Genomic DNA, 26085 nt, shown 5'->3' on the forward strand with positions numbered 1-26085 from the left:
GAGGAAATAAGGCAACATGTTATAAATATCATTAATTTTACAGCATTAGCAGCACAACAGTCAGTGTTTGGAAATGTTGTTTTTTAAATTGAGTTTTGATAGTTTTAAAGCATATAATTATGCAAATAAAGTCCTGTTTCCGGAAACTTTAATTCTTTATAGGATGAAAATGCATGGAGAAACCTACTATACTGCCTCTAAACAATTGGGTTTTAAAATTTAAATGATGTATCAATTTATTTGTTTATGATTCTTATCTGTATTTTTTTTAGGAAGAATATTGTTTGTTTTACATGTGTGTAACTTTTTTACATGGTGTATAACTGTATAATATTCTTTTCTGTAAACAGATGTTTTTTATTTATGTTCTTTATAATTTAACTGGAGATGTTTGTTTCTTTTTCTTGTATATTTTTCCACAGTTTCTTTTTATTAAAAAGTGAAATATTCTCTCTGCACGAGTAGGTTTTATAATTTCTTTATTTGTTAGAACTTGGAACTAAGTGTTACGTTTATAACGGTAGTTTGGTATGGGGCGCTGGTTTCACGGCCAATCGCGGGGTCAGAGTCTGTTGTAACTTGTAACCTCGACTAATAGGACTAACTATAAGCACTTTTTGGGTTAAAATTCGCAGTTTTCCGTAATAATGTTGACTCGATTTAAAAAAAATCGTTACGATGGGGGCGCGATTTTATTTTTTTAAATCAAAGAGATACATTCACTTTACCAAGATCCGTTGTCCTTTTGCATTTAAAAGTTACAGAATTCCTAGCAGGACGGTTTGAACATGACCACTTTTTGGGTTAAAATTTGCGGTTTTCGGTAATAATGTTGACTCGATTTAAAAAAAATCGTTACGATGGGGGCGCGATTTTATTTTTTTAAATCAAAGAGATACATTCACTTTACCAAGATCCGTTGTCGTTTTGCATTTAAAAGTTACAGATTTCCTAGCAGGACGATTTGAATATGAGCACTTTTTGCGGTAAAATTTGCGGTTTTCGGTAATAATGTTGACTCGATTTAAAAAAAATCGTTACGATGGGGGCGCGATTTTATTTTTTTAAATCAAAGAGATACATTCACTTTACCAAGATCCGTTGTCCTTTTGCATTTAAAAGTTACAGAATTCCTAGCAGGACGGTTTGAACATGACCACTTTTTGGGTTAAAATTCGCGGTTTTCGGTAATAATGTTGACTCGATTTAAAAAAAATCGTTACGATGGGGGCGCGATTTTATTTTTTTAAATCAAAGAGATACATTCACTTTACCAAGATCCGTTGTCCTTTTGCATTTAAAAGTTACAGAATTCCTAGCAGGACGGTTTGAACATGACCACTTTTTGGGTTAAAATTCGCGGTTTTCGGTAATAATGTCGACTCGATTTAAAAAAAATCGTTACGATGGGGGCGCGATTTTATTTTTTTAAATCAAAGAGATACATTCACTTTACCAAGATCCGTTGTCCTTTTGCATTTAAAAGTTACAGAATTCCTAGCAGGACGGTTTGAACATGACCACTTTTTGGGTTAAAATTCGCGGTTTTCGGTAATAATGTCGACTCGATTTAAAAGAAATCGTTACGATGGGGGCGCGATTTTATTTTTTTAAATCAAAGAGATACATTCACTTTACCAAGATCCGTTGTCCTTTTGCATTTAAAAGTTACAGATTTCCTAGCAGGACGATTTGAATATGAGCACTTTTTGGGGTAAAATTCGCGGTTTTCGGTAATAATGTTGACTCGATTTAAACAAAATCGTTACGATGGGGGCGCGATTTTATTTTTTTAAATCAAAGAGATACATTCACTTTACCAAGATCCGTTGTCGTTTTGCATTTAAAAGTTACAGATTTCCTAGCAGGACGATTTGAATATGAGCACTTTTTGGGGAAAAAATTGTGGTTTTCGGTAATAGTGTTAACTCGATTTAAAAAAAATCGTTACGATGGGGGCGCGATTATATTTTTTTAAATCAGAGAGATACATTCACTCTACTAGAATCCGTTGTCCTTTTGCATTTAAAAGTTACAGATTTCTTAGCGGGATCATCTAAAGTTAAACATTAACACATTTCCGGTATTTTCTACCCTGCGTTTTTATTGTTATTTTTTTCGGCAACACTGTTTTTGTAAAAATTTGATTTTTGTCAAAATGACGGTTTAGTGCTTCAGCAGAATTCTGCCAGGATTTTAGTGGTATCAAATGGTAATGTTGAAGGTCAAATAGTTTTTGAATCGTGGTAAGCGAGTATTATCACGTATCATATATGGCTTATCACTTTTTAGTTATATATAAATATGTATGGGAAGGCTATAGTACCTTATTAGTCTATACAATCAGCATTAGTTTAATTAATTTGATTTAAACGGTTTGCATTGTGTTGGATTTATGTTGTGTATAGGTACTTTGTGGTGTATTTTGGTGCTAGTAAAAAATCTTATTAAACCCAAACCATAACCATAAGATATTCACCCTTTCAGTTCTACCTCGTTGTTTTTATATATATAATATATATATTGTAAGGTTTGTTGCAACTCAAAGCTTAAATTTACTTCCCATTACAATCATGCTTGCTTATTCAGTGGGGGCTATAGGTTATGCTGGATATACACTCAGTAACAATTTCCAGTCAGTTTCTAGTTAATTTTTACCTATAAGTTTGTTTTGTATTGTTATAGGTCAAATATAGGCGCAATAAACTGTATTATTTAGCCATGTCTTTAAAGAAATTGAGTATCGATAAATTAGAAGTAAAAGACAAACGAGTTCTTATGCGAGTTGATTTTAATGTCCCCATTAAAGACAAAAAGATCTCCAATAATCAGAGGATTGTGGCTGCTTTGCCATCTATTAAATATTGCTTGGAAAATGGAGCAAAGGCTGTTGTGCTTATGAGTCATCTTGGTAGGCCAGATGGAAGGAAACAAGAGAAATTTTCTCTTTCCCTTGTAGCTGAGGAATTGAAGAAATTACTAATGACAAACGTAACTTTTTTGGAGGATTGTGTTGGTAAAGGTGTTGAGGAGAAATGTGCAGATCCTCCTCTTGGGTCCGTGATCTTGCTTGAGAACCTCCGCTTCCATGTGGAGGAGGAAGGGAAAGGAGTGAATGAGAGTGGAGAAAAAGTAAAAGCAGATCCCGCAAAAGTGGAGGAGTTCAGAGCAAGCCTTACTAAGTTGGGTGATTTGTATGTTAATGATGCGTTCGGCACTGCACATAGGGCTCACAGCTCCATGGTTGGTGTTAACCTTGATCAAAGAGCTGCAGGTTTTCTTGTCAAAAAGGAGTTAAATTACTTTGCGAAAGCATTGGATAATCCTGAAAGGCCATTTCTTGCGATATTGGGTGGTGCTAAAGTTCAGGACAAGATTCAGCTGATTAAAAACATGCTAAGCAAAGTAAATGAGATGATTATTGGAGGTGGAATGGCCTTCACATTTTTAAAGGTTCTAAACAACATGAAAATTGGCAGCTCTTTATATGATGAAGAAGGTGCTAAAATTGTGCAGGAGCTGATGGACAAAGCTAAAGAATTAAACGTTAAGATTCATCTACCTGTAGATTTTATAACAGCGGATAAATTCTGTGAAGACGCAAAAGTAGGTGCTGCAACTGTAGAAGAGGGCATACCAGATAGTTGGCTAGGGCTTGATATTGGACCAGAGAGCTGTAAGAACTTTGCCAAAGTGATTGGTGGTGCAAAAGTTATTGTGTGGAATGGCCCGCCTGGTGTGTTCGAGTTTCCCAACTTTGCTAGTGGAACTAAATGCTTTATGGATGAGGTAGTAGCAGTAACTGAAACTGGTGCTACAACCATTATTGGGGGTGGGGATACGGCTACATGTTGTGCCAAATGGAACACGGAAGACAAAGTGAGTCATGTGAGCACTGGGGGTGGAGCGAGTCTTGAACTACTTGAAGGAAAGGTTCTTCCTGGTGTCGATGCTTTAACAGAGGAAAAGTGACTAAAACCTTTACAGATGCAGTCTAAAATATAATTATAAATACTTTGGCCCAACCCACATCCCGTGTTTAATATTCTGTATTTCTGTAGAATTGATAATCAAACTGAAATTTTTCCACTTGAACTACAATATTTCTATACAAACTGGATTATTGAAAAAAATTAAAGAAATAAATGACCTGTTCTCATTATGCATAAATACATACACACCAACACACGTAATTAGTTTGCTGTCCTGCCTATATAGCTTGCATGTTATTATGTGATATAGCTTTTTGTGGTAATGTATACAAGTGTCCTTGCAAGTTGCACCTTTTCACATCAAAAGCTTCTTCTGCCAATTATAATACTGTGCACAATGTGATTCCTGCTGTAAACATGTAGTATAGAAGTGTTCCACAATGCTGTTTTCGTTTTTCAAAAGTTCATAATCGGTTCTAATTTACTTTCTCACACACGCAGGTATAGTGTTGTATGTGAATTCTAGTTTTAACATGACAGACAACGCAAGTGGAGTGCTGTTTGATCTCCTGCATAGTCAACTTGTTGCTTACATTTATTCCACTATTGATAACAAGGTAGTAAAATACTTTTTTTAACAAACTAGAGAATTGTAAAAAATATTTATTCCTGTTTTTTCATTAAAATCATAATATTTATTTTTAATAAAAAAACTAGAGAATTGTGCAAAACGTCCTTTTGTAGCGAACACAAAATACTGTAAAAGCTGCTGCATTTGATTTTTCCACATCAGTTTTGCTGAGCAGCATTTTCTTTATTTCTTTCCAGAACAAAGGTGTTTCTCAACTAGAGTCTTTGGGCTTTAGAGTTGGTGTAAGTCTTGGTGAGCAGCTCACGAAAGATCTTCCACGATTTCGTGATGAGCTGGAAGTCATGAAATTCATCTGTCGTGATTTCTGGTCCTCACTTTACCAAAAGCAAGTTGATAACTTAAGAACCAACCACCAGGTAGTCTATGCAGTTTATTTTATTTAAAAATATTTGCAACGTTAAAAGTTCATTTTGTAGTATGTTTTGATGTTCCTTGTGGCCAGTGAAATTTTGTTTTATAATTTTTTGGATGTCTCTGATACCCGTTGAATATTTTTTTATTTAAACTTTGGTGTTCTTATCGAAAAAGAACTTGAACAGTGCGCAAAACGTGCTGCGTAATTGTATTAGTGTGGGTGGAGGGTGGTGATATAAATTTAACAAGAGGTACATTAATACATTATTATATCATAATCATGCAAATACAGTTAACAATGGTTACAACATTTTTTTCCGTTAATTATATATGATAACCTAACCTAAGGTCATAACATCCACCAACAGACCCCCAACCACAACTGTAATATGTGTGAATGTGTAATATTAAATTAATATTGTGTGGAGATTACGGTGACAAAGCACTTTTTCGCATACTTTTAAAGTAATTTTTCATACAAAAGCCAAACCATCCGGTAGACCATTCTACTGGCCACCAGTGGCAAGATTCTTATAATTTCGTTTGTGACTTTCTAGTTTTTTAAAAAAATTTTAGGAGCATAGTTTTATGTCCTAGAGACTAGTTTATGGTTTAATAACATTTATTTATTTAATTTTCTGGTTTGCGGTTGCTTAATACCCTTGTCGGGTGGTGAATGAATGAATGTAACTTACTTTATCCTCGCGTGGCGGAAAAACGACAGTCGTTATCACACGAGTTTAACACCTCGTGCCAGCTTACGAGTTACCATTTGGGGGTATTTTTTTCATTTTTTTATGTATGGCTGATAATTTGGACAACCCATTAGTGACCACTGGGTTGGAACAATTGCTGTTAAGTGTCGTGCCCAAGGACACATACGCCCCCAATGGTAGCAACGTCGAGCCTTAAACCTATTACCTCTGGGTTACAGGCAGGTGCGCTAACCACTATGCCACGGCACCGGACATGGTGTATCTGTGTCACACCATCGTATATAGCATGAAATGAACTGTGAAAGACATACCATCATAATATCAGCAATCATTGAGAACTTCAGATCAAATGACCCCGTTTCAATGTTAATCATATTTACCTTTTTTTACAGGGTGTATATGTGCTGCAGGACAACGCCTTTAAACTACTTACTCATATCTCAGTAGGAAAACAATACCTTGATTGTGCACCAAGGGTAAGTTATTATAACTTTCATTAATTTAAGGAAAGACACGATAAGCGTTGGTTATAACATGCTTGGACCAAATGTGATCTGTTCTCAAGCATTAAACGCGCTGAATATATTTAAACGAAACGTACTTTAGGAATTTTTTTCAATACAATCCTTGGGCTGTAAGTGTTTTAAACATTTAAATGTAATTCGTTTTATGCCCTTGCAGTTTAGGCTTAGAATGTTTCATCATTATGTTCAATTATCGCTAGTGATATAGATTTAAATTTTTATTTTTTTAAAATAACACAAACAAAGAAACACAAGTTTGTGTTTGAACCGTTAATTTTCACGGGATCAATATAACAAATATATGTGCGAAAAATTTTTTGTTGTAACCCTCTTAACTTCCTACAAAAATTGTACATAAACGCAGCGCCATGTGGCAGAAAAGTTAGCGTGTGTATTCTTAAATTAATGGCGCGTATTATTTAAGTTGTAATTTTGACTGTTTTTTCTAATTTTTTACTATCGCAGTACTTGGCCTTATCATGTGGCTTAATTCGTGGTGTGTTGTCCAATCTTGGCGTCAAAAGTGTGGTTACTTCAGAGGTCATTAGCATGCCATCAGCAAAGTTTCAAATCATGGTACAACGGACATGACCTGTCTTGGCACCTGTCAATCAATCACGGTTGACCGATCTTGGCACCAGTCAATCAATCACTTTTGGCCGGTCTTGGCATGTGTCAATCAATCACACTTGACCTGTATTGGCACCTGTTAATCAATCAATCACACTTGACTAAACTTGTTACCTGTCAATCAATCACGATTGACCGGTCTTGACACGTGTCAATCAATCAAGGTCCTCAGCAGTTAATCTGAAATGTATTTCACATCCATTAATCAGATTAAAAAAATATAACATGTTGTCCGTTTTCAAACAGAATAATACCGCCCACGATGGCTGTTTAGATTGCTATGTTTTTATTGTGACTTTAGCAAGCAGTTAACCACGTTCTTATTGAATTGTGCAATAAATCTTAATACATATCGAATTGGGTGTTTTTTGAATTAAATGTTTATTTCGAAAAATAGACTTGCCGATTTTCTAAAGTACTCTGCTAGGGCATTAAATAGCATTTTTCGTTTATCCCTCCGGTTTAAATAATCGTAGTAGTTAAAACAACTAAACTGCGGAATTTAAAAACAAAATCCACAGTCGCTAAATTACCTATGTTTAAACATGTATAAAAAACTTATTTTTTTCTGTAGCAAGAATATCATCCCATAGCTGGAACAGCAGGTAATTTGTTTATACAATGCAAAACGATAGCAATCAAGTAGTGTTTGTATATATAAACAAACTCCCCCGCGCTCACATGTTCTGCTAAAATTCTCGGTAAAGGTACAGGGGAAGAAGAATTGAGTGGGCAGTACATGTTAATCACTTTCTGACGCAGCGTTATAACGGACGTTTATTTCTCCCAACTCGTTAAATAAAGGAGGGTTGGTCAAGATGGGATACTTAAACACATACTGACAAAAATGTAAAAATCAAATTATATATATTGGGTTTTTGGCTGGTAAAATATTTGTTAAGTTTTATAATTAAATGTTGTTTTATTGTTAATATAGTAGGGTGGGGAAGATGGGACACCTTTTCGTTTAGTTTTCTCATTTCATTTGGTAGTAAACAAAGAATATTCAATGAATTATAAAACCGTATCTTCACGACTTTCACAGACCGTTGTTAATTGTTTAAAACACGATCAGGCTATTTCGATATTATGTGGTAAAGGTGTCCCATCTTCCCCCACTCTACTATATACGTAAAAAACACGAAATAATATTGCACGCATTTAAAATCAAATGTTAACAATCTTTGTCTTGCCGCACAAACAAAGCTATAGGCTACAGGAGTTTGTAGGGATTATATATGGCTTTGCCCTATGCTACAGTTTTTAATAATATGTTATTGTATATTATAGTAGGGGGAAGATGGGACACCTTTTCATTATATTTTCTCGTCCCCAGCCTACTATACTTATACTATATACAGTGGGGTGGGGGGAAATAGGACACATTTAGCACATAATATCCAAATATTCTGAACGTGTTTTGAACAATTAACAAAGGTCCATATCGGAGTCGTGGGGTCGGTTTTTTAATTCTTTAAGTGCTCTTTGTTTCCTACCAAATGGGACGATAAAATAGAATGAAAAGGTGTCCCACCTTTCCCCAACCTACTATATGAAGAATTGGTATTGCTTGAACAAAAAGATCAAACTGTACGAGCTATTTCAGCCTGTTTTATTAAACTACAACACTAAGTTAATGATTCAAACTCGTAAACTATAAAATTTCTGGAGTTTTAATACGATTCAGCAAGCATTTAAAATAAGCATCCTATTAATATGCTTTTTATTCAGCCATTAAAAAATCTTTTGTTTGTTTAACACAGATTTGTTGGACGGTGAGAATACTGTCGAATACTATACCGTAACCTTTTGTGTCTAATATATTAATTAAGTGGGTACCTGTAACGGAGATTTAAACAACGTGTTCCATCTTACCCCAAGTCCTAACTTCCCCACTCTACTATATATGAACACACTTTATGATGATTGTCTCTCTCCGATAGATTGCCGCACCTCTTGTTTCAAGGTTAGTGCAAACGATTACCTTTCTCGCTGTGAAATGTGCTGCCCAGCGTCCACCATTCGTTTCACTAAATTCAACCGATAATAAATACGTTTTTTAACTATGTGAACTTATCGGAATGTTGTCTCCCTGCAATTCCACGTATCGCGAAATTTTAAGCTTCACCTGGACGACAGGTTTACACGAAATATCCTTCATAAACTGCTATTTACTTAACTATAATCTGATAATATGCTTTGCGGTAAAACTCTAATTCAAAATTTCTACTGTCAGCCGATATAACTGATTTTCCAAGTATTTCAAGCTGCAGCCGAATCGGTTTTCAGTTTGACGCAAATCGAGCTCAGGTTAGTTCTCATAATGTGCCACATTCTGCATATAGGTTGCCCAGGGTGAATTATAAATCCATTTAATTGCGCGTACGTTGAACCGTTTGCGTCAAACCTGTTTACATTAGCGAGTTGCAAATGCTGCCTGCCAAGGTAAGATTTTCTAAATAAATCTCTTTAGGCTTGACCTACATAGTCTGACTTATTTATGGTCAGCGTTATCGCAGTGAGGCATCAACAAATTCTGAAATCTTATTTCTCCAAATGCCCTGCAAACTAACTCGTTTTCGTGCAACTTGAGTTTTAAAGAATTTAAAAGAGAAAATTCCACCGTTAGGGTGTATATAAGGGACATGCTTTGCGAAACAAGTCATTCGTTTACTGGTGGTAAACATAGAGATATTGTAAGCTTACACATAGGCATCAAAATGAGGACTATTTTTTGTGCTATTTTATTTTATGTTGTGGTACTTCGACAGTATACATCGGGTAAGAATTTAAGTTTTTGTTTATGTGAAGCACGCAAGTGTGTTTCAATTATCTAACACATGTTGTACACATCGAAAAAGTTACATACTTACATCTTGTTTATTTTTTAACGATTTTTTTTAAACTTATTTGCAACGGTTATACAGAGTATGGCGGCAGAAGTAGGGACTCCTTTATAGCTCATAATATCCACATAACATGATCGTGTTTTAAACAATTAACAATGCGGTCTATGGGAACAAGGGTCTATATAAGAATGTTCTTTGCTTACCATCAAATGGGACGAGAAAATTGAATGAAAATGTGTTCATTACATTTTCTCGCGCCATTTACTAGTAAACAAAGAACATCGTATCTTTACGACTTCAATAGAGCGTTGTAAATTGTTTTAAAACACGATCAGGATATTTGAATATTGTGTGCTAAAGGTGTCTCATCTTCCCCCACACATTACCATATACAATAGATATGGAATGTTTGGTATAATGTGTATTACAACTGGTTATTTAATCGACATATATATTTATCTTCGATTCTACATTAAATTTATTTGTTTCTTCCGCATATAGCTGTTCCCGTTATGTGCTTCGTATGCGACACCTCAAGAACAAATGAAGAATGCACCTCAAAAGGAGGTCTGGTGCGATGTAAAGACGGTGAAGTAAGTGCCTATAATACCTTTGTGAAATGGACCACAGGAGTTCATTTAATTGACCTATATGTGGTTATGCAGATGTGTATGAATGAAGTACGCCGCATTGGTAACGGAGTGCATATCTCGAAGAGGTGCAAGCAAATACAAGCATGCGATAACAACCTTTCTCAGGTATGTATTACAGATTTATGATTTCATTTTAAGTAAACCGGTCACTTGTGTGCACAAAATACTTTACAATATTTTCTTAATTACGGTCGGGGAATATGGGACACCTTTGCGTTCTATTTTCTCATTTCATTTGATAGTACACAAAGAATATTCAAGAAATTATAAAGTCGTATCCTAACGACTCCCGTATAGATCGTTGTTAATTGTTTAAAATACGAAGATATTTGGATATTATATGCTATAAGGTGTCCCATCTCCGCCCAGAATACTATATGTTTGAATGTGAATGAATGAATGAATGTAACTTACTTTATCCTCGCGTGGCCGGAAAACGACAGTCGTTATCACACGGGTTTAACACCTCGTGCCAGCTTACGAGTTACCATTTTTGTTACTTTGTGGGTGATTATTTTTTGGGGAATTTTTTCATTTTTTTTATGTATGGTTGATAATTTGGACAACCCATTAGTGACCACTGGGTTGGAGCAATTGTCGTTAAGTGTCTTGCCCAAGGACACATACGCCCACAATGGTAGCAGGGACGAGCTTTGAACCCATTACCTAATGGTTACGCAGGCGCGCTAACCACTACGCCACGGCGCCGTTTACATAGGTTAACGTGCCTATCACATTTTATGCATAGGTTACACTTAAGTAAACCACATTCGGTCCAAATATGAAATACTAACAATTGTTTGCAGGGAAGCGTATGCGACCCATCTCAACTAAGCTCAGTATGCCGAAGTTGTTGCATTAAAGACCAACTCTAGACAACTGTACATTGGCGAAGAACCTGAACTTCCAGGTGAATGAATGAATATAACATAGTTACCCTTGTTTTATTGTATCTTGTGGTTTTATTATACGTATTGTCCTATTTTAAGTACCGTAACAAATATGGTAGAGTGGGGAAGATAGGACACTTAAGCGCATATTATCCTATATTTCTAAAAAACAAAATACATGGCGTGTTTTGGAGGATACCACAAACTAGTACTATCATTCCTTTAATTATTGACAACAATTCAAAACAATGTTACTGTCATATTTTTTCGTCTATAATTTAATAGATGCCCGTAATGAGAGATTTTTATTATAGACACGTCTTACGTCAGGTCCCGTCTCCCCCCACTAGTATATATTAAGAGGTGCTATGAGGACAAAATTCTACATCATATTATAAAAAATATCATTTATACATACTTTAATTAAAAGTACCAAAAACTCTTGAGTTTTCTACATAAGGGCCCGAGAACACACATGGGCTGTGGCGGTTATTTTATTATAATATTTATGAACGATTTTTGTGTTACAGTTGTGGTTCGAACCCCGGTGAGAAGCCCTATTTGTCCTGCGCTTGAACATCCTCAAAATGGACGCAAAGTTTGCGAGTTTAGAAACAAATACAACGAAATCGGAACGCAATGTAGATTTGCATGCAGTGAAGGTATAAGGTTGAGTTTCAAATGGCGACTGACTATTCATTATATTATATACGACGTTTATATATTTGTTTATTGAATGCAGATGCCTATCTTCACAATTAATAAGAAATAAATGGAATACGCAGGCATTATTTTACTTCAATATTTTATGATTTTCTATCTCATTACAACATCTGTTTATTTAAACTAAAGCCTCATATTTCTGTGTTATTTCATGCTAAAGTTGTAGATTTTGTAGATTTTCTTACCGCCTGCAGTAAATTACGTCTAAAACTGTTTTGATTCCAGGATACGAGTTGATAGGAAACGTTAAAAGCACGTGCGTTCGAAAAAGCATAGGAGCAAAATTTGACAAGAGTACACCTATTTGTAAACGTAAGTATATACAACTTCTCGTGTGTTTTAATATGTTTGTTTTAAGTGTCAACTAAACAAAGGTGTAGTAGTACTAATATGATAGGTATCACCCCCAAAAGGCATATTTGAAATATTGGGCAATGTGTGCTAAGTGTCCCGTCATTCCTCACTCTACTATATATACCACTTTTTAAAATACCGTATTGTATTTATTTTACTTTGTGTAGGTAAGTAGTTATCTTTTATCCTAAAGCTAAATTGTGTTTGTATGATGAACCACAGGAAAGACTTGTCCAGCGATCCCAACAGCGCCCACTGACGGAAGTGTTTCTTGTACGAGATCTAGGAACACTGGCAGCGTGTGTACGTTTACTTGCAATGCTGGATTCCTGCTCAGAGGTTCACGCTCGGTCATATGTGGTATGTTATTATAAATGTTTCCAATGTACAACTCTTCAAATATTAATCTTTTACAGAGGAATCTAAACGATGGACAACAGTCTCACCCACTTGTCACAGTGTAACATGTCCACTTCAGCGTCACCTGCAAAACGGACGCGTTGAATGTACCAACGGTAATCGAGCCGGTAGCGAATGCAGGTGAAACTTTACGCTTTAAGTTATTAAAAGAAACAAGAATTCAATACAGATTGTCCGTGTTGTTTTCTTTAAACAAATCCCCGCAGGCGGTGTGCCAAAATTGTTGTAAACTGTATTTTTCTGTTTTCAGTTTCTTCTGTAACAATGGATTTGAACTAACTGGGCATTCGACGTTAGTTTGTAATATAGAGGATGCTATTGCCGTGTGGAACAACGTTGCTCCAATTTGTACAGGTAATGTTTTGACCGGCGCCGTGGAAATGGTTAGATGTTACGGTTTCAATGCTCGTCGCTGCTGCCACTGTAGGCGTATGTGTTTTTAGGCTAAACACTTACCGACAATTGCTCCAAGCCAGTGGTCACTAATAGGATTTCTAAATTGTCAGCCATACATAAAACAAATAAAACCCTTATAAAAATAATTACTTACGAAGGTTTATAAAGACGTGGTAACTCGTAAGCTGACACAAGGTGTATGAAACAGAATGCTTGTGTTATAAGGACTGTCCTTAAGTTATATTGTACCGTGGGGGAAGATGGGTCACCTTTAGCACATTATGTCCAAATATTCTCATCGTGTTTTAGACAATTAACAACTGTCTATGGGAGTCGTGAGGATTCGGTTTTATAATTTTATGAGCGTTCTTTGTTTACTACCAAATTAGACGAGAAAAACAGGGTGAAAAAGTGTTCCATCTTCCTCAACCCTACTATATTTAGTAATTATACATTCAATGTCCTAAAATATTCATATCGATACTGAGAGAGATAATTAAAGATCATACAGGCGCGTAAATTGGCGTTTAATTCTCTTAAAAATACTTATATAGGTATATAAGGAGAAAGACCATTTTATCAGATGTTTTGTTTATAAGCTTTGTCCGTCTTGAGGGCATGAATTTTAAGTCTTTATATTTAACATTTATAAACACCTATACTCATATACGCTGCCATTCGCGGAACTCCAAAGGAATGTTTCAGGGATCGGGAAGTATTGTTGTGGAGCCGGTAATTCTAGGCTGGCGTGCAAGAAACTTGGTTTTATATTTATTTATTTTGGTTTTATTACTCACATAGGAAGTTTTTTTTTTATTGCGTAACTTATACAAGTAGCATGTGGATTTATGAAACGCTTACATTACAGAGCGCCTATGTGTCGAACTAAACACAATAAACAACGGGCAGTTCTCATGTTCGAATTCGAACCATTTCAACTCAACATGCTCCCTTGAGTGCAACGCCGATCAAGGCTACTTCCCTTCACCAAGTAATACTCAGTTCATCTGCATAGATGGAATTTGGAATGCCCCCAAACCTTGTTGTACGAGTAAGTTTAAGATGTATAATCGTGCTGTGTGGCATTTTAGATGCAAATAAAACATGTAAAAATAGAAAAATTACTACGTATGAATAATAATGAAAAGCGATGCTGCTATAATACCCCCCAAAACAAATACAGCTCATGCTTGCCGTGCTTATACAAATAAAGCTGGTATTAAACTGTCTTTACACCTGAACAGGAAGCTGTCCACCTTATACTGTTATGGACTTGGTCGTTATTCTTGATTCATCGTCTTCTGTTGGACTTGACAATTGGAACACAATGAAAAGTTTCGCGAAACGATTTGTTGGGTGAGCTATTGTTACTTGTTGTCGGAAGCAGAATGCCTTTATAATATTCTATACGGTAGGGTGGGGAGGAAGGGACACCCACGACTCACATAGACCGCTGTTATTGTTAAAAACACGATCTGGATATTTGGATATTATGTTCTAGTTGTGTCCCATCTTACCCCACAGTACTATATAGTAGGGTGGTGGAAAACGGGACACCTTTAGCACATAATATATAAATATCAAGATACTGTTTTTAACAATTATTACCGGTCTATATAAGAGTCGTGAACATACGGTTTATAATTCTTTAATTGATTTTGTTTACAACTAAATGGGACGAGAAAATAGAATGAAAAGGTGTCCCATCTTTCCCACCCTATTATACCTTGCGCAAATGAGTAACTTTGTTCACCTTTAAAGACAAACATAAATCAACATACAGAATACGGGGCTTATAAATACAAAAGTATATTTTTCATACCTTCTGTTGAGGTGGAGAATGTGGCACATGTTACTATTCGATATTAATGTTCTTAGGGCCTAATTAGTCTTAGAACCTTAAAATCTAAAATAAAAATACGCATCAGAAAACTCTGCCCTATTAAACCATAATATAGCTAAATGGGCTTTTATATATTTTTATAGCAGCCGAAACACATTTAAACAAAATCGTTTTATTTTTCAGCTCCTTTGTAATTGCTTCAAATCTTGCGCGAGTTTCAGTGATCCGTTACAACAGATATGTTGATATTCCGAATCGTGTGTTGTTTAGAGATTTCCCAGATAATAGAACTGGCCTCTTGTCTCATATAGATCAACTACCATACGAAGGATCAGGTAAAAGCTGGTCAAGAAAATTATATAACTTTTAAGGACAATATTTCTGTCGCCGTGGCTCAATGGTTCGCGAACCTTCTTCCAACCGAGAGGTTAAGGGTTCAAGGTTGGTCGCTGCTACCATTGTGGGCGTTTGTGTCCTTGGGCAAGACTGTTAACGATAATTGCTTTAATCCAATGGTCACTATTGGGTTGTCAGCTGCACTTTAAAACAAATTTTAAAAGCAATCACCTACAAAGTTACATATGTGGTAACTCGTATAAGCTGGCATGAGGTGCATGAAACAGAACACCCACCGTGTTATAAACACACGTCCTGTCTTTTCCGCCACGCGAAGATACCAGTTACATTTAGTATTTACAATATAATAAAAAATTCAATATATTTTTAACTCATTATTAAAAATTTTCTATGTTTTTTTCAGGCACTAAAACGGGCCTGGCTTTGAGATACACCAAAGACGTTCTTTTGCAGCCGATTAGTGGCAATAGAAAGAATGTAAAGGACGTCGTGCTGATTATTACAGATGGAAGATCACAAGACAATGTCACTGAAGTATCACAGCAACTTAGAGACATGAATGTCTTGGTAATGAATATTTTGTATTTTCGCTATTTTGATAAGATCCGGGGTATATAGGGTAGGGGAACATGGGACACACTTTTATTCTATTTTCTCGTCCAGTTTGGTAGTAAACAAAGAACATTCGAATAATTATAAAACTGTTATTATTTAAAAAAAGTTTAATCAGGGTGTTTAGATATTATGTGCTAAAGGTGTCCCCCCTTTCCACACCCTACCACAAGGGAGTAGATCTGATTATTTGTTTAAAAAATCAACAACCGTCGTATTTTTGCGTAAAATATATTACCGGTCTCAATATAGGTCGCCGAATAATCAATTCTGTAGAAAAACAATTATATTTAGTCGAGTAACGTTATCGGATTTATAATACGCTGACAGTAGCAGTCTTTATCAATATATGTATTACTAATTTGGTATTTAATAATACTCAATATTTATCTCTTCTTTACATTTACAAATCTTTTAGATCAACGTAATTGGAATCGTGCCATCAAATGGCCGTGGGCTCGATGCTGACGAATTGCTTAGCATTGCTGGGACACCGGATCACCTGCAAATTGCAACATCGGGATTTAGTGATTTGAACGAAAATCTCATGACTGATCTAAGCGACCATTTCTGTAGAAACCCGTGCGGATACGGTTTAACAGCTGATGCGTTTGTTGCTTCTGAATTTGATTAATCAGTTTGGTTACCGCTTTTTCTGTAAAATTCTAGTATTTCAAGATTTTTGTTGTTAATTGTCAGTTTGCATGCTGTCGTATCGTGTTTGTTTTGAGTATTTTAGTCAATACAGTTCCGTTTTAAAAGTATTGGATTAGTTATGTGTTTTCTGCAAAATGAATGTAATGATAAAGTGTGCGCACGGGAAAACGAATCCATGTGAAGCAGACGGAGAGAAAAAATAAAGAGGGAAAACGTTATTTTTCAAAGTAACCAAAGGCATTATGCTGGGTTTTGGTGTATATAGGTAAAAAACGATCATAACATTGGCCCTATAAGAATGGAGGGTATAGTATGGCGAACATTAGTGCCGAATAAAGAGGAAGTGTCATATATTGTAAGCATCGATTACGATTTTTTATAGGGTTTTTGTATGGCGTTCATCTTAAACACCACACAAAAATCACATTTATAATTTTGTTTAACATGTATATTAGAGAGGGTAACATGGGATGTAGGGTAAGACGACATTTTCTTAAAATTCATTTTGTACAGGCACCCATTTGACGGTGGACGAAAAAAATGTTATAGTGTTCGATCACGACATCCATATTCGTCAGTATTTTCACGGTTCAACAAGGTGCGCGGTAAAGGCGGTTACTGTCGTCAAAGTATTAAAATTCGGTGTTGAACGAATGCAACATTTTTCATACTAAAATAAGCATAACATTAAGATCCTTATTTTAAATGCTTGGAAAACCATATTAAATCTGCCGAAATGTTATAATTTGTGAGTTAGAATTATCATTCCAGCAGCATTTTAATAAATTAGGCTAAAATATTTTACACAGTTTGATTTTGTCTCATAAAATTAGTTCAGGTTTTGTACACAAAACTAAGTAATGTTTCTACGAAAAACAGGTAGAGGTGAATATGGTTTAAACTAGGAATAAAATCAGCAAAAATATACGTTTTCAAATTTTATATAAAAAGTTTATACGTGGCAAAGAAACTAACACAGCCGAGTGATGAATACTCGCATAACTTAAATACAATACTGGACAAGGTTTCACAGCATAGTAGTATGTGCCTATACATGCGCAGAAGGGTTTGTTTGTTGTGGTTTACAATATTTTATACACAAGGAAAAAAGGGAGTTGATCTAATGACCCAAAAGTCGGCCAAGAATTTTAGCTCGAAAAGCAACACAATTTGATTACTACGCAGCAATGAACTGGCTTTTTTACCTCATATCTGTTCTGTTAGCAGCTCGTGCGACAGGTAAATTGTATTTTGTTGTGTTTGCATGACTTTTGAAAGAATGGTATTGTTATTTAAACCTTGTATTGGCATATAGGGACATTGTGTTTTGTATGTGACACGGCGAAAAGTAACGAACATTGTACGCGGATAGGAAGAATTCGACGATGTGCCAGCGATCAGGTATGAGGTCATTTAACTGTATATGCCTATATTTAAAATTTTATTTTAAAAATTCATTCGCAAAAAGCATACCCAAGCTCTAAAGCTCGATATACAACGTATTTACAAAATTGCATATTAGTGTCTTGGTAAAGAATCTCCCTTCCATATAAGTTATTTGCTAACCAATAACTTCTCAGCAAACCAACAACCTCTAACACTTCCCACCAGCAGCCTAATCAGTATCGTACCAGAAGATTCTTCACTGGTGCCTATAGTGTAGTAACGTAAAAAGTAATTTCAGATGTGCCAAAACGAAGCCCGCACAACAGATAGAGGAGTTCGTATATGGAAACGCTGTAAACAAAAGCTTGCGTGTGAAAACAACTATCGTCAGGTATACGTTTATTGTGGTTCTATTTTAATATGTGGTGTTTCTATAACTGCAGGGTAGTATAGTTGGTTGGGGTTCGATGGTCTATAATACATTAACATTCTTTTTTTTTTCATTTGGTACAAAACAAAGAGTATTTACTGAATTATACAAAAGTGCCCTTATGACCATACAATAATATCGTCGTCTGTTATGAATGAATGAATGAATGAAATTTATTTCGTCTCTTCGGTCACGATAACGAAGAACAAGAGAGTTGATAAAAAGCGAAAAGACGGGTAGTAACGGTAAAACAACAGTTGTTAAAACACGCTTGTTGATAAAAAAGAAAGAAATAATGTTTTGGATAAAAGGCGTGACCGTTACACCCTACAGACAATAATATCCCATATTTCCTCACCATATATATAGATAGTATGGGCCAAGAGCAACCACTATACTGTATGTCTATATTCAATGTGATAACGAAAAAGAGTTTCACCAAAACTAATGAACAAATTTAAGGTTTTTAGTTTTCCTATCAATATAGAACGTTCAATGCAACCCTTCAGAATTGGGATCAATCTGCAGATGTTGTTGTAATACTGACCGATGCAACTTAAAGTTACTGTACTGCCATGAAAAAAGTAATTGCTTATCCTACGTCGTCTTATATTTAAATTTTAACATTTGATGCTTAGATTTACATGTATCCATGAAATATACAGTAGGGTGGGGAAAGATGGGACACATTTTAACTCTGCTTTCTCGTCCCATTTAGCAGTTAACAAAGAACAATCAAACATTTATAAATCTTTATCTTCACGGCTCCCATAGACCGTTGTTAATTATTTAAAACACGATCAGGATATCTGGATATTATGTGCTAAAGATGTCCCATCTTCCCCCACCCTACTATATATTTTTAATAATGCCTTTTATTGGAATAAATATTTACATACTGTTTGGTGCATGCGCCTACTGTTTATCTAAAGAACTTGTATTTTATTGGTAGTATATTCCATACTGTATATCTATACGAAAGTTTGTATAGCCCGCGATTTTCTTATTACAATGTATTTACTATAAAATTAGACGATAAAAGAGAATCAAAACATATACAGTAGTGTGGGAGAAGATGGGACACCTTTAACACATAATATCCAAATATCCCAATCGTGTTTTAAACGATTAACAACGGTCTATGGAAGTCGTGAGGATATAGTTTTATAATTTTTTGAATGTTCTTCGTTTACTACCAAATTGGACGAGAAAATAGAATCAAAAGATGTCCCATCTTCCCCAACCCTACTATATCAACTTACCACATCTATTATTTTCAGTTATTTCAAACACAGTGTATATTTTTCAGTTATCGAACAATTTCCTGAAAGAATTCTTCTTTGTCCTCCATTGGAGCCGCCTGATAACGGAAGCGTAATTTGCCCCAACAAGAATAATGTTAGTTATATCGGCGTTGGTACGACATGCACTTTCGATTGCGATCCGGGTAAGACACAGTCGTGATATGTTTGGGCAATCTGTTGAATTTGGGCAGGATGCTATTCCGCATGCTGCGCAATAAAGCGGCGCACAAAAGGTCGGACTAAATACAATGGGGGAGACCTATATACGGAGAAATATATTATTTATAAATTTTTGCATATTTTCCGGAAAACGAGTCGTTATAACGCGGGTGTTCTGTTTTTATACACCTCGTATCACCTTATATATGAAATACCCTGTATGTAGCTTTGTACGCGGGATTGCTTTTTTAAGGAGTTTTTTTTATATTTTGATGTATATGTCTGAAAATTAAGACAAGCTATAAAGGCCACTGGGTTGGAGAAACTGCCGTTAAAAGTCCAAAGACATACGCACCCATAATGGTATATATACCATTTTATATACCAGTGGCGCCGATTCCTGTACATACCCATTCACTTATGGCGCTATGGGTTTTGGCAAGACACTTAATCGTCATTATTTCCACCCAGTAATCTTTGGAATGTACGAATTGTTAATCATATAACACAAAAGAAAAAATCAATATCACATATAAAGTTACATATACGTGGTAACAACGGGCACGGTTACCCATGCGTGGTCAACTAAACGAACGTTTTGTAAAGACAATTTAAAAAATGTTTTAAAAAAGTGCGGTGGGCAGTCGGCCATTTTTGGGCGCATTTTGTTTCTGACTGCGCCACTGAGTCTGTGTATTACAAATGCTTTTATAAAACATCTTCACAGGGTATGATGTAATCGGACCATCAAGCAGCAGATGTACCAAACTTCCGCACCAAAACGTTGCTCGTTTTGACAAGGAGCCACCAATGTGTTTAAGTAAGCATGTAGTTTTAACGTATATAGTATATAAGTTAGGGGAAGATGTGACACTTTTTCATTATATTTTTCGTCCCATTTGGTAGTAAACAAAAGCACATTTTAAGATTTATAAATCCACATTCTCACGGCTCTCATTGACTGTTGGTAACTGTTTAAAACGCGAACAGGAGATTTTGATATTATGTGCTAAAGGTGTTCCGTCTTACCCCACACTACTATATGATGTGCTGAATATTATACCTTTAATACAATAAAGGTTTGAAAATGAAATTAACTAGTCATGAAGTAAATCTGTATACCACTATCTTAGAACACGAGTGTGCAATACAACATACTGAATTGGAAGGTGGTAACGTTTCATGTAACGACAGCAACATGATTGGAAGTATATGTCGATTCGTCTGTGAGGCTGGGTACGTTTTGTCCGGTTCCAATCTTTTAACATGTGGTAAGTTATGTGTACCATATTACTATTGATTGTATACCATCTAGTTAAAAGTGCTTATAAACCGACTTCTAATTTTCTATATTTCAATTACTTTGCACAGAGCCAAATAGATTCTGGTCTACAGTAGCACCTACATGTCAACTAATCGTGTGTCCAGCTCACATCGACTCAGCGAATGGTCTTGCTGAATGTACGGACGAAAATCGACCAGGAAGTCAATGCAGGTGAAAATAAAACTTATTTCTTATTCCGTACGAAACAGCTGCTTTTTCGGGTAATTGTTTAAAGGTAGGTGTTACCGAAAGTTACAAAATACGCAGCAAACTCGAGTCCAATTAATGGTATAGTAGGGTAGGGGGGAGGTGGGGCAGCTTTATTCTATTTTCTCCACCTATTTGGTAGCAAACAAAGAACATAGAACACAGGAATTAGAAAACTGTATCCTCACTATATAGGATCGTAAATTGTTCAAAAATTGTTACTTATATATTGTGTGTAAGGGTATACGTACTACACAGTACTGTGGGGAAAGAAGGGCCTCTTTAGCATATAATATCCAAACATAATTATCGTATTTTAAACAACAAAACAGGGGTCTATGGAGGTAGTAGGGCTACGGTTTTGTAATTGTTTAAATGATTTTTGTTTACTATCAATGCGACGAGAAAATAAAATGAAAAGGTGTCCCAATTTCCCCTCCCCACTATATTTATACAAAATTATATATAATTCGCCAATTAGTCTACTAGCATTCTCAGTTCTTTAAGACTTATGTTAATTTGCAACGGGAATCGTCCAATAACACTTAGGTCCAAGGAACTTACCACTATTACTGTTATAGGTTTTTGTGCAACCAAGGATATGCTTTGTCTAATAACTCGACACTGAATTGTTCTTTTACCAACGAAACAAATGCAGAATGGGACAAACCTGCACCAATATGCGAAGGTAAATTTATTCACCACATAAATCCAAAAATAACACTGTTGTAATTCATAAAAAAAAATTATACTTTCTCCCGTCCCACTATCCCACTCAGTAGCAGACCCGTGCGTGCTGTCACGTTTTAGCGGTTAATCTTGTCTTGGGGGCAAAACGGCAGTTTGCTGAAAATCAAGTTTCTTCGGAAATTTATCCCATAAACAGTGTTGTGTATATAAAATACCCTCGTGCCATCCAGTATGATACAGCACACGAAGTTTTTAGACAAATATTTCCGCAATTTTGTTATCAATCATATATAAGGGTGGGGAAAGATGGGACACCATTAACACAAAATATCTAAATATCCTGATCGTGTTTTAAACAATTAACAACGGTCTATTAGAGTCGTGAGGATACGGTTTTATAATTCTTCGAATTTTTTTCACTACTACCAAATATGACGAGAAAATAGAATGATAAGGTGTCCCATCTCCCCCTACCCTACTATATATATGCACATTTTTGGACGAGTGTGCAGTAAACGATATATACATTTTGACTTTAATTTAACAAGCGAGGCATTAACTATAAAGTTCACTGTTTCAGAAATTTTATGCACGGAACTGGGCCAAATAAACAACGGGCAGTTCTCATGTTCGAATTCGAACCATTTTAACTCAACATGCTCTCTCGAGTGCAACGCAGATCAAGATTATTTTCCATCTCCGAGAAACACCGAGTTCGTGTGTATAGATGGGGTGTGGGACGCACCAAGACCTTGCTGCACGAGTAAGCCTGTTATAAATCACAGAGTGTAAAGCTGCATTTGCGCGGGCCATGTCTTATAATGATAATATTATAGTAGGTTGATGAAAGACTGAATATTGCCAAATATTTTCAAATTAAGATTATATAATAACCCCTGAGGTAAAAATTATTAATTTAAAAACAAGTTCTTTATATAGTTTGATAATAAAAAACCCACTGCACAACAACAAAGTGGGGTTAGACGAAACGCTTTTTCATACCATTGTTATTCTGCAATTTGTATAGTTAACCTACCGAAATTACTAGCCTGTGCCAGTTTCTTTCCCGCGTAAACATTGTACGTATAATTTGATTTTTAAAACGGTACTTTTTTTCTGTTTTCGTACCACATTTTCCCAAAAATGAAAGTAATTTCATGAGAAAAAATCAAACTCTGCGAAATATTTTATCCTCTTTTATTTAACTATACGCTGTTGGATTGATGACTTAAACTCCAATTCGGCGAGCATTTCAAAATGAGCACCATAAAATTATGCATTTTTCAGGCATTGAAAAATGTTCTATTCGTTCCACAACAAATTTTAAACCTAACAACAATAATCGCCTCCGCCGAGCACTTTGTTGGACCTTGAGAATATTGTCAAATAATACACTGTAATGTTTTTCGCTATATATTATATATTCTACCTTTTTAATCTAGTTGTATATTACAAGGGAACTGTCCTCCGTACACAAAGATGGACTTGGTTCTCGTTCTTGATTCGTCTTCATCGGTAGGAAAAGAAAATTGGAAATCTATGATGGGATTTGCAGAAACCGTGATAAAGTAATACCATACAACTGTATATAGCCTCGGCTTTAATTCTTGTTTTTAATGTTTTGTTTTTGTGCATGGCAACTTGAACAAGCTATATTATAAGCGACCACCGAGTTATGGCAAAGTACTTTAAGTGATGTCCTAAAGGATACACATTTTTGCAAACTAATTTTAGATTTGAATATCAACTAAAATAAGGGTCCACAAAAAGGGTTGGGAAACGCTGGTCTAACTCCTGAGCCAATGCTGCGGCAGAAAATTAAAAGCATTGGCCAACTACTATCTTTAAACTAGCAAAGTTAAACATCTAAATGTTGTCTTTGTCACAACTTATTGTTTCTGGACTTTAGTTCCTTCGTTGTTGGTAGCAACCTTACAAGGGTATCTGTAATTCGGTACAACGGAAAAGTCGACAATGCTACTCAGATACTTTTCAACGACTTTTTGGACGACCAAGAGGGTTTATTGAACAAACTAAGAACTCTCCCCTATCGTGGATCTGGTAAACCTTTTACTTCATTCTTTTACTTGGACGTTTCCCGAACTTTAATCGTTATACAGCATATGCCTGGAATAAGATGGGATACCGTAATCAACTGAATGTCAGATTTCATGATCGTGTTTTTAACAATTTACATCTTTAAAAGTCCCTGCTGAGGTTCGGTTATATAATTTTGTAAATACTTTTTGTGTACTACCAAATTGGACGAAATATTAATGAAAACATGTCTCATGTTATACCACTCTACTACATGTCTGTCGGTTATATCCTGTGAGACTTATGTGGACAGTCGTGGTATATAAATAAGTGCCGTGAAAGTACATATTACTAAAATATGTGTTGTTGTTCTTTACCATATTATATCTCATTTTGCAGGCACTAAAACCGGACAGGCGCTGAGGTATGCCAAGAGGGAACTTTTAAAGGAAAGTAATGGGAATCGAAAAGAAGTCACCGACGTTGTGGTTGTCATTACAGATGGTCGTTCGCATGATAAAGTCGCTGGGCCATCACGGGCGTTAAGGAATGACGGGGCTTTGGTTAGTCTATACTTAGAACGGAGTCAATACTGATATGTTTATAAGCTACATACCAACATAATAATTACCGCACTCGTTGTTACTTAAAGTCCAACTGTGTGTCTAAAATAATAATAAAGCAAAAGCGCTGACTATTGCAATGGGTTTGGACGAACTTGTTGGTCATTGTTTTCGTTTTACTTTTTTTGGGAACGCGTAGGATCGCTTAAATTTACCTTTTCAAACATTTTTCATGCAAAAAATATAAAATTACTACTATTTAAAGTTTAATTTCTTAAAAGTTATTTTCAAGGTAACTTGCTTTTTTAGAGAGTTTTGTCTATAGCCATAAGCCTTTATGACGTCATAAATTTTAGATCTACGTCATCGGCGTCGAGCCTGACAATGGAAATGTACTGGACGAAGAACATTTAATTGACGTATCTGGAAGTGCCACACGTGTCATTAGAGTGACGTCCGGTTTCAGCGGACTGACTAATACGTTCCAAGCCGACCTCACAGAGCATATTTGCGGGAATCTGTGCTCTGACGGAGATTCGATTACTGGGAGATTCCTAGAAAGATTTTCGACTTCCCGAAAAACTTATTAATATTTTTCTGATAATCTTTTGTCGTACTAATTACTCTTCGTATTCTTGCCAAATAAATACCCTAAACAATGCTATTAAAGGTGCAGTGTGTTTTGCAACCTGACTTCAGATGTTCTTTATTTCGATAGAGGTTTGCATTATTCACACCCCAAGTCTCACCACATACACCCAATTTGACTTTGTTTTACTTTTCTTTGGTAGTTTAAAAATTAGAAACGTTTACAGTTCAGTATAGCCCACTTTCTCAGAGAAAAAAAGTTTTCTCTGCTATTTTTTTATTCAATTCTTTAAAACTGTTTCGTTTTTTAAAACTTTGGTTGGTATAGATCACATTTGAGCACTTCTATCCGTATGCAGTTTTTAATTTTCGCGGGTATGTAACTTTTTATATAAAACCCTAACAATAGCTTCCAAATGACTAAAATTTTTGCAACTTTTAACGTGGCAGGTACAAAAAATAAAAAAGCTAAAAATTATTTTAAAATTATTTGGAACACAAACGACAATCTTACCACTTATGTATAAGTTGGTCAAGTTTCAAGATTAAGTTCGCCTCCGTATTTACTTTATCCTACTCCATATAACGTTATGTCATCAACTCGGTTTATCAGACAAACAAACGACAAGCTGTGTCAGTCTACAGACGTGACGTTTTGGAAGGTACCACGAACAACTAAAATACGGCCTACTATAGGTAATAGTAGAGGTGGAGGTACTAGTATAGGCCTTGTATTATACTTTTATTATTTAACAACGACTCTAAGAAATGTATTCACACAGACGAGGAGTTGCACACAACAGTTGGAAGTTTGGCGATTCAAAAATAGGCGGTT

At 35.6% G+C, this 26085-nt stretch overlaps 4 protein-coding genes across 4 annotated transcripts in view; all 4 read left to right on the top strand.

Moving 5' to 3' along the window:
* LOC149724963 (trafficking protein particle complex subunit 6b-like) overlaps positions 1-7165 on the top strand; it is a 90947-nt gene extending 83782 nt beyond the window's left edge. Inside the window, exons 2-5 of the mRNA XM_089891891.1 lie at positions 4432-4549; positions 4761-4940; positions 6047-6130; positions 6644-7165. Coding sequence (XP_089748017.1) covers positions 4466-4549; positions 4761-4940; positions 6047-6130; positions 6644-6769 — 474 coding nt within the window. The 5' untranslated portion in view covers positions 4432-4465 and the 3' untranslated portion in view covers positions 6770-7165. The remainder of the gene's footprint in view (positions 1-4431; positions 4550-4760; positions 4941-6046; positions 6131-6643) is intronic.
* On the top strand, positions 2402-4433 carry LOC149724973 (phosphoglycerate kinase 1-like). Its single transcript, XM_089891875.1, has one exon. It carries the CDS (start codon positions 2722-2724, stop codon positions 3970-3972), a length of 1251 nt encoding a protein of 416 aa, XP_089748001.1. The 5' UTR covers positions 2402-2721; the 3' UTR covers positions 3973-4433.
* A 1193-nt stretch (positions 7166-8358) lies between the features above and the next one.
* LOC149724974 (ly6/PLAUR domain-containing protein 1-like) lies at positions 8359-11859 on the top strand. Its single transcript, XM_089891892.1, has 5 exons — positions 8359-9589; positions 10159-10250; positions 10323-10415; positions 11117-11220; positions 11731-11859. The coding sequence occupies exons 1-4, from the start codon at positions 9454-9456 to the stop codon at positions 11183-11185; spliced, it is 390 nt and encodes a 129-aa protein (XP_089748018.1). The 5' UTR covers positions 8359-9453; the 3' UTR covers positions 11186-11220; positions 11731-11859.
* Positions 11860-16538: 4679 nt separating this feature from the next.
* LOC149724975 (uncharacterized) lies at positions 16539-25711 on the top strand. The gene is made up of 14 exons (XM_089891868.1): positions 16539-17801; positions 17878-17963; positions 18247-18339; positions 18866-18962; positions 19688-19825; positions 20569-20661; positions 20975-21112; positions 21213-21336; positions 21954-22060; positions 22643-22825; positions 23519-23630; positions 23972-24123; positions 24499-24662; positions 25019-25711. The coding sequence occupies exons 1-14, from the start codon at positions 17750-17752 to the stop codon at positions 25250-25252; spliced, it is 1773 nt and encodes a 590-aa protein (XP_089747994.1). The 5' UTR covers positions 16539-17749; the 3' UTR covers positions 25253-25711.
* Positions 25712-26085: the final 374 nt, after the last annotated feature.

The sequence above is a fragment of the Ciona robusta genome, chromosome 14 (genome assembly GCF_009617815.1).
Source record: "Ciona robusta chromosome 14, ASM961781v2".
Lineage (NCBI taxonomy): Eukaryota > Metazoa > Chordata > Ascidiacea > Phlebobranchia > Cionidae > Ciona > Ciona robusta.